General features: G+C 39.5%; 1 protein-coding gene across 5 annotated transcripts in view; it reads right to left on the bottom strand.

Moving 5' to 3' along the window:
* The window catches only part of wizb (WIZ zinc finger b), a 170,719-nt gene that overhangs the window by 41,169 nt on the left and 115,482 nt on the right, over nucleotides 1-14,068 (bottom strand). For all 5 annotated transcript variants that reach the window (XM_061885421.1, XM_061885422.1, XM_061885424.1 and 2 more), the window contains 2 exons: nucleotides 2,054-2,219; nucleotides 1,487-1,766 (listed from right to left, as the gene is read on the bottom strand). In XM_061885421.1, the coding sequence (XP_061741405.1) occupies nucleotides 1,487-1,766; nucleotides 2,054-2,219 (446 nt within the window). The remainder of the gene's footprint in view (nucleotides 1-1,486; nucleotides 1,767-2,053; nucleotides 2,220-14,068) is intronic.

Raw genomic sequence — 14,068 nt, 5'->3', positions numbered from 1 at the left:
ATGTAAACTGTATAACCTACAATTTAAATTCTATTAAATAATTGTCTTAAAAAATTGTAATACACTTCAATGAATATGTAATTTTATGAATCCCTTCTTTTGCAGAATATTTGATTAGTATATATTTTTTTAATTATATAAACATTGTATATAATTTGACAAGGTTTTAAACTTTAAGTAGGTAAGATATAATTATTGAAGATGATTAAAATCAAGAGCAAAATGAGGAATTCAGTGTTAATCTTTGAGTGGGACCCGGGGCACGCCTGAAGTGGAAAAGTTGGGCCATGAGGTCAAAAAGGTTAAGAGCTTGCCTTAGCCAGGAAGTAGTATTTGCCATTAAGTGGATTGTTTGATTGTAATGTGCATTTTTTAATTGAATTATATTTATATAGCCCTTTTTCTCTACTGACTCAAAGCGCTTTACATAGTGAAACTCAATATCTAAGTTACATCTAAACCAGTGTGGGTGGCACTGGGAGCAGGTGGGTAAAGTGTTTTGCCCAAGGACACAACGGCAGTGACTAGGATGGCGGAAGCGGGGATCGAACTTGCAACCCTCAGGTTGCTGGCACGGCTCCTTTACCAACCGAGCTATACCGCATCTTAATTGTAGTTTTGTCTACCAAATTTGGAGGTGCCATGTAAAATCGCTAATGCTCATCTTTAGCATTTGTAGGGCAGATCGAATATAAATTCGCATCGAGCTGGCACATTTTGAAAAGTGGAGCCGTACAGCACTTTTGACCGCCTTCTTCTGGCTTTGTTGGGGCACAGAATGAAAACATTACCTAGTGACAGTCCGGCTTTGACTGCTTGTTTCCCGGCTAAGTTCTTGAGCCAGTGCCGAGTTTGCAACCGGACGTGACATGCGAGAAATACATCGTCATATCAGTATCCCAGTAGTTTCGGTTGGTACCTGTAAAAGTCCTAAATTTGATACCCATCCCTACTTTTGCATGATTCAATTTTACAATTTAACCAAAAGTTTTTGTATGCCGTCTCAAACTAGTCCAAATACCACTGTGGTACTGAATAACTACCGTATCGACGGGCTGTACATCGGATTGGTTTTAGCCTCTTTCACCTGCAAAATCTATCAAAGTGGCCCCCGTATGCTTACATTTTTGGAGAAGTTTGGACACCCCCTGTCTTTCAGAGAGTGCTGATAGAAATGGGTCGGATCAGTTAAAGCAAAAACCGGGAAAAAAGGGGGGCCGATAAAACCTTTAGGTCACCCGGGCAACGGGTTGTGGGGTACAGCAATGTCCACTGGACATTCCAAATAAACAAGGAAAAAGATTAGCTTATCTCTCCTGTGATCACACTTAAGCCCGGAGAACTTGGTCCCCGTGGTAACAGTCTAAACAGCTGCTCCAGAAAGGTGCTCACAAGGCTCCTGGGCCTTGACCGAAAGTGGAAGAGGAGCGTCGCCCCCTCGGAATAAAGCAAAGCAAAAAAAAAAGTGAAAACACGATCACATCACCTGGGCAGGGAGGGGGATGAGATGGGATGGGACTATCTCCCGAGCAAGTTCTGCTGGGGCTGCATGGGAGTTCGGAGCGGCGGAGGGGGGCCCGGCGGAAGTGCCGGGGGCGTGTCGCGAGGCCAGGGCCCGGTGGACCGGGGCCGGCTCGCCAGATCCGGCCGACACCGCTCTGGGTTCGGCGGGCTTGTTGTAGCTCATCTTGAGGATGTGTTGCTGGAGGTGTCGAATCCAGTCCTCCTGCACAGACAGTGGACCGTGGAACTCCACCTCACAGAACCTGCAGAGAGGAATTTTTGTTTTTAAATTTACCAAATAAATAACGCTGGTAACACAAACTGACAATTTAGGATGTGTGATCAAAATACTTTGTCATTTTTAGAGTTGGGAAAATGACTTCAAATTGTCCGGACTATAAGCCGCTACTTTTTTTCAAACGCTTTGAGCCCTGCTGCTTGTTAAAACAGTGCGCTATAATAATGCTTTGTAGGCAACAAATACCGTATTTTCCGGACAATAGAGCCTACACCGGGATATAAGACGCACCTTTTTGCATTTTGAACTCACCGGCACTTTAGGGTGTAGAACTTGCCCACCAGCCTGACCAGTGGGTAGGTGGGTGGCTTTGGCACTAAAGCAGGGACGGTGCTTGTGCGGGGGGGCTGCGGAGAGCCGCTGTCTCCCTCTGTTCCCTCGGCGCAAGTCGGGTGCTTCAGGGGGCGGCGCTCAAACCCTAAGGAAACGGGAGAACGTACAATTGACACATTTCCACCAAGTGGTTCTGTTCAGCTCAGTTGGTCAGAGTATTTTCAACTAAGGTTTATAAATAGTAGGGGGGTAACGGTACGTGTATTCATATTGAACCGTTTCGGTAAGGGGGTTTCGGTTTGGTTCGGAGGTGTACCGAACGAGCTTCCACACGGACACATTAAGTAGCGTACCGCACGTTGTGTAAACAATGCACACAGAGGCACAACACACGGCATGCTAGCAGTGACCATATGTCCTCTTTTCACCGGACATGTCCTCTTTTGCGGGGCTGTCCGGGTGGAGTTTCTTAAATGCTTTAAATGTTCGGCATTTTAAGTTTGGGTTGCGTGTATTTTCAATGTACGTTCAGGATTTAGAAGGGGTTAAAAACAAAAAAAAATTGTGCACGCAGCAGCATTCTTGAGGGAGGGGCAGAGAGAGAGAGAGCGAGAGAGTTATGATAAACGCGCATGCGTCGCCAGGCTCTGCTTTTTAAACATAGATTTATCAGATTTTATTTTTTATTATCTATAGCAGGGGTGTCAAAAGTGTGCCCCGGAGGCAATTTGCGGCCCACAGCTAATGTTTTAAAGGCCCACGCCACATTCTAAAAATACTATTAAAATAAAGAAAAACATAACAAAAGTGAAATAAAAAAAGATTAAAAGTCACATGTAATTTAGAAAAAGTTGCAATGTTGACTAATAAAACAAAGCTGTTTTTTTTCTTTCCAACTGTCATTGCTCAAAACATAATATTGAATTAAAATCCATGTTATTATGAATTATTGACCGATCCAAGGTTCCCATTACTTCACATCAAATATTCCACTAAGAAAAATAATTATGGCGGAAGATTTTGCAAATTAGGTAAAAAAATAACCGAAAAATGTATATTTAGTTTTTTTCTTACTGTACCGAAAATGAACCGAACGGTGACCTCTAAACCGAGGTATGTACCGAACCGATATTTTTGTGTACCGTTACCCCCCTAATAAATTGGGATTAACAAAAGGTTATTAAGTCTTCTTATTCAGATTCAAATGTTCTTTCAGTCACACATTATTTTCGGTATATTAGACACATTCCAGCTAATATGTACAAAATATTGTCGGACTAAAAGAAAATTTGAAAACAAAACATTGAAATGAAAATTATTTTCCGAAAACATTTTATTTTTTATTTTTTTATATATAATAATATTATTATATATTTAAAAAACATAATAATTATTGTTATGAATAGTTTTAATATGAATGAATTAATAAATAATTATGATTATTACCTTTGCCTTATTGGCTACAAGTGTGTACTAACCTCACTAAAATCAAGGCATTGCATTTTCACAAATTGCTATTGATCCTTTAAAGAATAAAATAATCCATCATTAAACTATTATAAAACCTTTACTTACTAGGGTCATCACACGATTCGATTCAGAATCGATTCTTGATTCAAAATCAATATGTTTTCAATAACATCGGTTTCCAGTTCTTGGATTAAATACATGCCTCCATGAAATAGATAAACAACTATGATCAATTTCTATGTTACTTAAAGGAAAACTGCTTTTGCTTGATAAAATTCTAAATGGCTGGACAGGACACATTTTTGAAAAAATATAAAAGTAGATTTTTTTTTTTTTATCTTTTAAAAATCGTTTTTTGACACCCCTATTACAAAACCCCAAACCAGTGAAGTTGGCACTTTGTGTAATTCGTAAATAAAAACAAAATACAATGACTTGCATAGACCGCAAAGACAACATGTTTAATGTTTCAACAGAGAAACTTATTTTTTTAATTTATTTTGCAAATAATAATTAATTTTGAATTTAATGGCAGCAACATTTTACCACTGTGTTACATGGCCTTTCCTTTTAAAAACACACAGTTAACGTAACCGTAACTGAGGAGACCAATTTTTAAAGCTTTGCAGGTGGAATTATTTCCCATTCTTGTTCAATGTACAGCTTAAGTTGTTCAACAGTCCGGGGTCTCCGTTGTGGTATTTTAGGCTACATAATGCGCTACACATTTTCAATGGGAGACAAGTCTGGACTACAGGCAGGCCAGTCTAGTTCCCGCACTATTTTACTATGAAGCCACGCAGTTGTAACACGTGCAAAATGTGGTTTGGCATTGTCTTGCTGAAATAAGCAGGAGCGTCCATGATAATGTTGCTTGGATGGCAACATATGTTGCTCCAAATCCTGTAAGTACCTGTCAGCATTAGTGGTGCCTTCACAGATGTGTTAGTTACCCATGTCTTGAGGACAAATACACCTCCATACCATCACATACCCCCAACCAAACCTAACCCCCCGCCCCAATCCCCGGATTGTAAATAATGTAAATAATTCAATGTATATACTCGATGATTAACTTGTGTGATGACTGTATAATGCTGATAGTATATATTTGTACCATGAATTGATTAACGTGGACCCCGACTTAAACAAGTTGGAAAAACTCCTTCGGGTGTTACCATTTAGTGGTCAATTGTACAGAATATATACTGTTCTGTGCAATCTACTAATAAAAGTTTTAATCAACCAATTTCAACTTTGCGCCTATAACAGTCCGGATGATTCTTTCCCTCTTTGTTCCAGAGGACACAATGTCCACGGTTTCCAAAAACAATTTGAAAAGTGGACTCCTCAGACCATAGAACACTTTTCCACTTTGCATCAGTCCATCTTAGATGAGCTCAGGCCCAGTGAAGCGTTTCTGGGTGTTGTTGATAAATGGCTTTGGCTTGGCATAGTAGAGTTTTAACTTGCACTTACAGATGTAGCGACCAACTGCAGTTACTGTTGGCGGTTTTTCTGAAGTGTTCCTGAGCCCATGTGGTGATATCCTTCACACCGATGTCGCTTTTTGACGCGGTACCGCCTGAGGGATCGAAGGTCACAGGCATTCAATGTTGCTTTTGCTCCAACTACATAATGTAATAAAAGAGAATAAGGAACTTGTTGAAATATTATGTTGATATAAGAGTAGCCACCATAAAAAATTAAATATTTACAGTTAATACATGCGATCGGTATCTGTATTGGTATCGGCCAACCTCACTCACGGATGATTGGAATTGGCAGCATAAAACCCTGGTCCGAACATCCCTAGTTTTAGTATCCGACTAACAACTTAGAATTCTATTAATTCATGATAAAATATGGAGCTACAGTATATCGTAAAAACTAGATATATCATCCTGCCTTCATTCCCACAGACATGCCAATGTTAGGCCTACATAGTCACCTTCATAGCTGTGTTCCACCAACATGGCCCACGGGTCCAACAAGCCAATGTAATGTCTTCACTTTCTCTTCCATCATGTACTAAATACTGTACATTTAGGAATGCAAAAAAAACATTTAATAGTTTACATATCTGTTTCAGATATTGTTTGGGAATTTATGATCCCATCAAAGTGCAACCAGTCATAACGCCACAAAAATTCCAAGCATTTTTGTTGCAGTTGGCAATCATCCGTGGATTCTTCTACAAAAAGTGGCAAAGGAGGATAAAAAGTAGACATTTGAAGATAACATGAAGAATTTGCTTTCCCAGTCATACACACACACACACACACACACACATAGCACTCCTCTCTACTCATTGTTGTACAAACCCTGTTTCCATATGAGTTGAGAAATTGTGTTAGATGTAAATATAAACGGAATACAATGATTTGCAAATCATTTTCAACACATATTCAGTTGAATATGCTACAAAGACAACATATTTGATGTTCAAACTGATAAACATTTTATTCTTTGCAAATAATCATTATCTTTACAATTTGATGCCAGCAACACGTGACAAAGAAGTTGGGAAAGTTGCAAAAAAACTGATAAAGTTAAGGAATACTCATCAAACACTTATTTGGAACATCCCACAGGTGTGCAGGCTAATTGGGAACAGGTGGGTGCCATGATTGGGTATAAAAAGCAGCTTCAATGAAATGCTAAGTAATTCACAAACAAGGATGGGGCGAGGGTCACCACTTTGTAAGCAAATTGTTGAACAGTTTTAGAACAACATTTCTCAACGAGCTATTGCAAGGAATCTAGGGATTTTACCATCTACGGTCCATAAAATCATCAAAGGGTTCAGAGAATCTGGAGAAATCACTGCACGTAAGCGATGATATTGCGGACCTTTGATCGCTCAGGCGGTACTGCATCAAAAACCGACATCAGTATGTCAAGGATATCACCACATGGGCTCAGGGAGACTTCATAAAACCACTGTCAGTAACTACAGTTGGTTGCTACACCTGTAAGTGCAAGTTAAAACTCTGCTATGCAAAGCAAAACCCATTTAGCAACACCACCAAGGAACGCCGCTGGCTTTGCTGGGTCTGAGCTCGTCTAAGATGGACTGATGCAAAGTGGAAAAGTGTTCTGTGGTCTGACGAGTCCAAATTTCAAATTATATTTGGAAACTGTGGACGTGGTGTCCTCCGGAACAAAAAGGAAATCAACCATCCGGATTGTTAGAGACGCAAAGTTCAAAAGCCAGCATCTGTGATGGTATGGGGGTGTATTAGTGCCCAAGGCATGGATAACTTACACATCTGTGAAGGCACCATTAATGCTGAATGGTCCATACAGGTTTTGGAGCAACATATGTTGTCATCCAAGCAACATTATCATGGATGCCCCTGCTTATTTCAGCAAGACAATGCCAAGCCACGTGTTACAAAAGCGTGGTTTTGTAGTAAAAGAGTACAGGTACTTTCCTGCAGTGCAGACCTGTCTCCCATCGAAAATGTGTGGTGCATTATGAAGCGTAAAATACGACAGCGTAAAATACGACGTACGTAGTCTGTTGAACGACTAAAGCTCTACATAAAACAAGAATGAGAAAGAATTCCACTTTCAAAGCTTCAACAAATAGTTTCCTCAGTTCCCAAACGTTTATTGAGTGTTGTTAAAAGAAAAGGTGATGTAACACAGAGGTGAACATGCCCTTTCCCAACTAGTTTGGCACGTGTTGCAGCCATGAAATTCTAAGTTAATTATTATTTGTAAAAAAAAAATAAAGCTTATAAGTTTGAACATCAAGTATGTTGTCTTTGTAGCATACCCAACTGAAGATGGGTTGAAAAGGATTTGCAAATCATTGTATTCCGTTTATATTTATTTCTAACACAATTTCCCAACTCATATGGAAACAGGGTTTGTATTTGTAAGTGCAATGCTTTGCAGCCAGTAGCAAAGCCTTTGAACGAGCATAGGTATGGGCAGCATTTGCGACATTTAATTTGCAGGAAAGGAGTGAGTTTAGGGTTCAATTGTCCATTCTCGTTCTATTCTCTGTCACTCTTTTTTTTGGACATTGCTACTTGTCGTAGTTTTGAAGCAATGCATGATGAGATTCCGGATGTTGTGTGTCAGTGTATTAACATGCCGGCTGAAATAAACACAGGCTGAGAAATAGCTCCGTGCCTGCTTACTTTATGGGTGGTAGAGAAACCTATGGATAAAGGAGACATATATAATAGTCTCATTCTTGGTGTGTGTGCAGTTGTGCACTCTCCAGAAGCCTGAGATGTTATAATGTGACTGCTGTTCATATGGCAGAAAAGTGGACGTGACGACAGGCTGTCCTTACTCAGGTCCTGCTGGAAATCGGGAGAAATTTGGGAGAATGGTTGTCCCGGGAGATTTTCGGGACAGGCACTGAAATTCGTGGGTCTCCCGGAAAATTTGTGAAGGTTGGCAAGTATGCTTATATTTATTTTGTCACAAATGAATCCCGCATAACAAAACCCTCCCCTCTCCCGTCCATATAACCCACCAATACAAATCCTGCACAACACACTCAGTCTCACAGCCCCAAGTGCAGATCACCTTCCCAAAGTTAATACGGCACATATTTTCCCTCAAAGTCCCTAAAGTTACATACGTGACATGCGCATAGCGGCACGCACGTACGGCCAAGCGCGATCAAATGTTTGGAAGCCGCAGCGTACTCACGGTACCGCGCATCCAACTCAAAGTCTTCCTGGTAAGTCTCTGTTCGTCCCAGTTCTCCACAGGCCAATTGGTAAGTCCACAAAACGGTCTAAAATATGGGGCTCCTTCCATGAAGTAGGAAAAACGCTGTGGCTGATAGGTGCCCCAGGTGGTGTGCGACGTCAATTTCCGCTTCCGCCCGCTCTGATAGCACCGGATGCCTTTTATATCCCCAAATTCTATTAAGTTACATTTTTAATATTAGCATGATTATTGAATACGCCTGTAACAGTTCATAATATTAGGTAAATGGATGACATGAGTATATATACACTTCTTTTCCCAGCTGAGCACAAGTTAATTGTGTAATATTTATTTTATATATATATATATATATATATATATATATATGTATATATATATATATATATATATATTAATAAACACACACACACACACACACACACACACACACGCACACACACACACACACACACACACAAACACACACACACACACATCGATGGACCTCTATGGCCATTACAAAGTTGCAAAGAACAATAACAACAACAACACACTACACACGACATACAAACAGTCGGGGACACAGTTACCACCCTGGTCACAGTCTTTGTCAAAAACACTGCGGCCTTCTAAAAAATTTTAAAAATGGAAAAAGATGGTGGGAAAATATATATTTGTTGCCTTAATTTGATTTCTGTAGGAGGACAAACAAGACACAAACCTCCCTAATTTTTAGAAGGTCCACTGTTTAAAAGGTCTGTGTTTATGCTTCACCGATGGGAGTATTTGGGGAATGCCGTTTTGTCCTACTAATTTCGGCAGTAGTGATTTGTTTACATGTACAGTTTGTACAACTTTCTCCGAGGCTGCCACAGTAAGACGTGTTTTATGCCACTCCTTCTTTGTCTCATTTTGTCCACCAAACATTTTATGCTGTGCAAACAAAGGTCAGCTTTTATTGATGTTATTGACTTGTGTGGAGTGTTAATCAGGCATATTTGGTCAGTGAATGACTGCAAGCTAATCAATGATAACATGCTATTTAGGCTGGCTGTATGTACATATTGTATCATTATGCCTCCTTTTGTAGCTATATTTGAGTTCATTTAATTTCCTTTATTTATGTCCTCTGTGTATTTAATTTATATTTGCATGTATGGGTGGGCGATATATCGATATACTCAATTTATCGCGGGTTTGTCTTTGTGCGATATAGAAAATGACTATATCGTGATATTCGAGTATACGTTCTCACGCAGTTGCTTTTAGCTGCCGGCATTACACTAAAGGCTCTTCTCACTCTTTCTTGTCTCTCCTTCTCACAGACAACAAGCACACCTTATTACGTACGTCACATATGTATACACCCTCGCTGAGCAGAAAGGTAGCAGCATGGGTAACGTTATCTGCGGTGCGAGTGGTAATACGAGAGAAAGAAGGTGCGAATCTGGGAAGAATTAATTCCCAAGAAAAACAGCAGGGGTCTATTGCCTGGCAGTTGTTTGGCTTCAAGTGGGAATATGTCGAATAGACAACTGTAATTTGTCAAGTGTGGGGCAAAAGCGTTGCTGCAAAAAGTAGCATTACAGCTTGTATGTAGCATCATTTGAAAAGTCACCTGCTAGAAAATGAGGAATGCTTGAAACTCTGCATGTCAACATCTCCATTCGGTGCCACACCAACAAAATGCCGAGGCAAACATTTCAAAATCAACACTGTGTGAAAAAAATAGTGAACAACATAAGGAGATAACGTCCGCTGTAACCTACCACACAGTGATTTGATTTCCTATTATGCAGCTCATTTGTATTTGACAGATATTGAGATATCTGTTGTGTATTTGTTATTTTCCTGTTTTCTCCATATTGCTTTTGTGTTAATTCTCCTCTATCCATTAGTTCCAACGAGGCACACTTGCAACTACTCACTCCCCGGGACTATATAAGTTCTTCACAGCCAGCTGCTCCTCGCCGGTTAATTTTTTGACACCTGTGCTCTACACTCGCTCATGCCTGACTTGCATCCAAGATACTCGGTACATGCTTTCTCTTTTTATCATCATTCCTGACTTCTGGTGTTTTTGTTCCTTAGTTCCACAGTAATTGAGAGAAGTTTTCGTTGGAACCTTTTGCTGACCACCTAGAGTTCCCCTTCTGTTTAGTTCTTTCCATGGAGAGCACTTTTGCCCCATGGCCTTGAGTTATCCCTTTTTGTACTTATTAAAGACTATCTATTTTTGTGATTCAACCTTGCCTACCGTCTCTGCATCCTGGGGTCAAATCCCAGCTCAAGGCTTAACAATATCTTGTGTGACATCATGCACAAAAGGGCACTTTATTGGTTTTAAACTATTGTAGTGGCGTTCTGTACAAAAAGTGCACTTTAATTTAGTGTTGTTTTGATATGTCATCTTAGTGACATCATGCACAAAAGTGCACTAATAGCTTGTTGTAAAATGTCTCTGACAATCTTGCACTTTCTGGTTTGAAATTACATGAATGTTTGTTCCACTGCTTAATAAATACAGTTTTGGTCAATTGACTTAGTTGTAATTCCCCTCTCTGGATGAAAGTTTAAAATGATCATATATTAATGCAGTATGAAGAAGAATGTTTGAATGTAGACACATAGAATCATCATACTACTGTGATTACATGCATCAAGTGTTCATTCGAGGCTAAGGCAAAATATGGAGATATATATCGTGTATCGTGACATGGCCAAAAAATATAAAGATATTAAAAAAAGCCATATCGCCCAGCCCTATTTGCATGTATCATGACACATTGTCTGTACGTAATATTGGCTGCATTTCTGATAATTGTTTGCGTGCCATGTTGTTCCAGACCACAGCAAACATTACCCAGCTTGCAAAGATTTTATTAAATCCATTAGAACAGTGTTTTTTAACCTTTTTTTAAGCAAAGGCACATTTCTTGTGTTGAAAAAAATCCGGTGGCACACCACCAGCAGGAATCATTAAAAAACGAAACTCAGTGGACAGTATAGTTGTTGTCGCAATTGTTGGATATGACTTTAAACCATAACAAGCATGCATCACTATAGGTCTTGTCTCAAAGTATGTGTAGTGTCACCACCTGTCACATCACACCCTGACTTATTTAGAGTTTTTTGCTGTTTTCCTGTGTGTAGTGTTTTAGTCTTTGTCTTGCACTCCTATTTTGATGGCCTTTTCTCTATTTGTGGTATTATCCTGTCACAGTTTCTTGTCTTCCTTTGAGAGATATTTCCCGCATCTACTTTGTTTTAGCAATCAAGAATATTTTGGTTGTTTTTATCCTTCTTAATGGGGACATTGTTGATTGTCATGTCATGTTCGGATGTACATTGTGGGCGCCGTCTTTGCTCCACAGTAAGTCTTTGCTGTTGTCCAGCATTCTGTTTTTGTTTACTTTCTAGCCAGTTCAGTTTTAGTTTCGTTCGCCATAGCCTTCCCTAAGCTTCAATGGCTTTTCTTAGGGGCGGTCACCTTTTGTATATTTTTGGTTTAAGCATTAGACACCTTTTTGCCAGCACATTGCCTCCCGCTGTTTCTGACATCTACAAAGCAGTTAGCTACCGGCTGCCACCTACTGATATGGAAGAGTACTATACGGTTACTCTGCATGGCTCTAGACAGCACCGACACCCAACAACAACAACACATAATTTGTAGACTATAATTATTAAATTGCAAAAAATATTTTTAACCCAAATAGGTGAAATTAGATAATAGGCCACGGCACATTAGAAGATGAAAGCCTGCCGTTTCCTTTAACTTGGACACACACACATCTATACCTTTGGCCATTCTAAGACAGCAATGTCCAGGAGTTATCTCACACTCTGAGAAGTTTTACCAATGCTTTCCAATGTTGTATAAATGTGTAGAAGGAAATATTACATTTCAACATTTCTGTCAACAGAGATTTGCATCAGCCTGCGACTCAGTCATTTTGATAGTAGGCTAATATATCTAATATAGACACTTACATCATGTGTTGTCTTCATTATAACACTTATATAAGACTTTTAAAGTTCTTTTGATAGTAGGCTAATATAGACACATCATATGTTGCATTTATTATAACAATTATATAAGACTTTCAAAGTCATTTTGATAGTAGGTTCATACAACTAATATAGACACATCACGTGTTGTCTTCATTATAACAATTATATAAGACTTTTAAAGTCGTTTTAATAGTAGGGTAATATAGCTAATATAGACACTTGCACCATGTTTGCCTTCATTATAACACTTAAAGAAAACTTTTATAGTCATTTTGATAGTAAGCTAATTTTGCTAATACAGAGACTTACATTATGTGTTGTCTTCATTATAACACTTAAATAAGACTTTTAAAGCCATTTTGATAAGTCATCTGATACAACTAATACAGACACTTACATCGTGTGTTGCATTCAATATAACACTTATATAAGACTTTTAAAGTCATTTTTTATAGTAGGCTAATACAGCTAATATAAACACTTAGTTAATGTGTTGTCTTCATTATAAGAATTATATCCATCCATCCATTTTCTACCGCTTGTCCCTTTTGGGGTCGTGGGGGGTGCTGGAGCCTATCTAAGCTGAATTCCGCCGGAAGGCGGTGTACACCCTGGACAAGTCGCCTCTCATCACAGAGCCAACACAGATGGACAAACAACATTCACACTCACATTCACACACTAGGGCCAATTTAGTGTTGCCAATCAACCTATCCCCAGGTGCATGTCTTTGGATGTGGGAGAAAGCCGGAGTACCCGGAGGGAACCCACGCAGTCACGGGGAGAACATGCAAACTCCAAACAGAACTTTCCTCCAGAAGATCCTTTTCTTTGTCCATGTGATGTCAGATGAAACAAAAATTGAGTTGTTTGGCCACAATACCCAGCAATAAGCGCCCCCCGTGACCCCAAAAGGGAATAAGCGGTAGAAAATGGATGGATGGATGGATGTTTGGAGGAGAAAAGGTGAGGTCTTTAAACCCAGGAACACCACACCTACCGTCAAGCATGGTGGTGGTAGTATTATGCTATGGACCTTTTTTGCTGCCAATGGAACTGGTGCTTTACAGAGAGTAAATGGGACAATGAAAAAGGAGGATTACCTCTAAATCTTCAGGATAACCTAAAATCATCAGCCTGGAGGTCAGGTCTTGGGCACAGTTGGGTATTCCAACAAACACAATGACCACACACACACCTCAAAAGTGGAAAAGGAATGGCTAAATCAGGCTACAATGAAGGTTTTAGAATGGCCTTCCCAAAGTCCTGACTTAAACGTGCGGACAATGCTGAAGAAACAAGTCCATGTCAGAAAACCAACACATTTAGCTGAACTGCACCAATTTTATCAAGAGGAGTGGTCAAAAATTTAGCCATAAACTTGTGGATGGCTACCAAAAGCGCCTTATTGCAGTGAAACTTGCCAAGGGACATGTAACCAAATCTTAACATTGTTGTATGTATACTTTTGACCCAGCAAAAAGTCAAAAAGTTTAGACTCCACTGTTTTATGGTATGTTGTTTTGTTTTTGTTGCGCCCTAAAAAGTGTTTATACTGTAAGTGTTGTACTTCTCAGGCACCGGCTGTTTAATTGTATCACACATTTTAGTTTCAGTTTTCATTAACAAACCTGGAGGTGCTTAAATCGCCATGTAAAATCGCTAATGCTAATCAGTAGCACGTCAATAGCAGAGCCAACATATATTAGCATCAAGTGAATGCATTTTTGAAAAGGTTGAGCCTTCCTTACTTACGTTGAGCGTTTTTTTGAGTCCATTTCTTTGCTGGCATTGAAAATTACAATATTTCCTAGAGGGAGTTCGGCTGAT

This window comes from Nerophis ophidion, linkage group LG23, assembly GCF_033978795.1.
Source record: "Nerophis ophidion isolate RoL-2023_Sa linkage group LG23, RoL_Noph_v1.0, whole genome shotgun sequence".
Lineage (NCBI taxonomy): Eukaryota > Metazoa > Chordata > Actinopteri > Syngnathiformes > Syngnathidae > Nerophis > Nerophis ophidion.
This window is presented reverse-complemented; position numbering and strand designations above follow the sequence as displayed.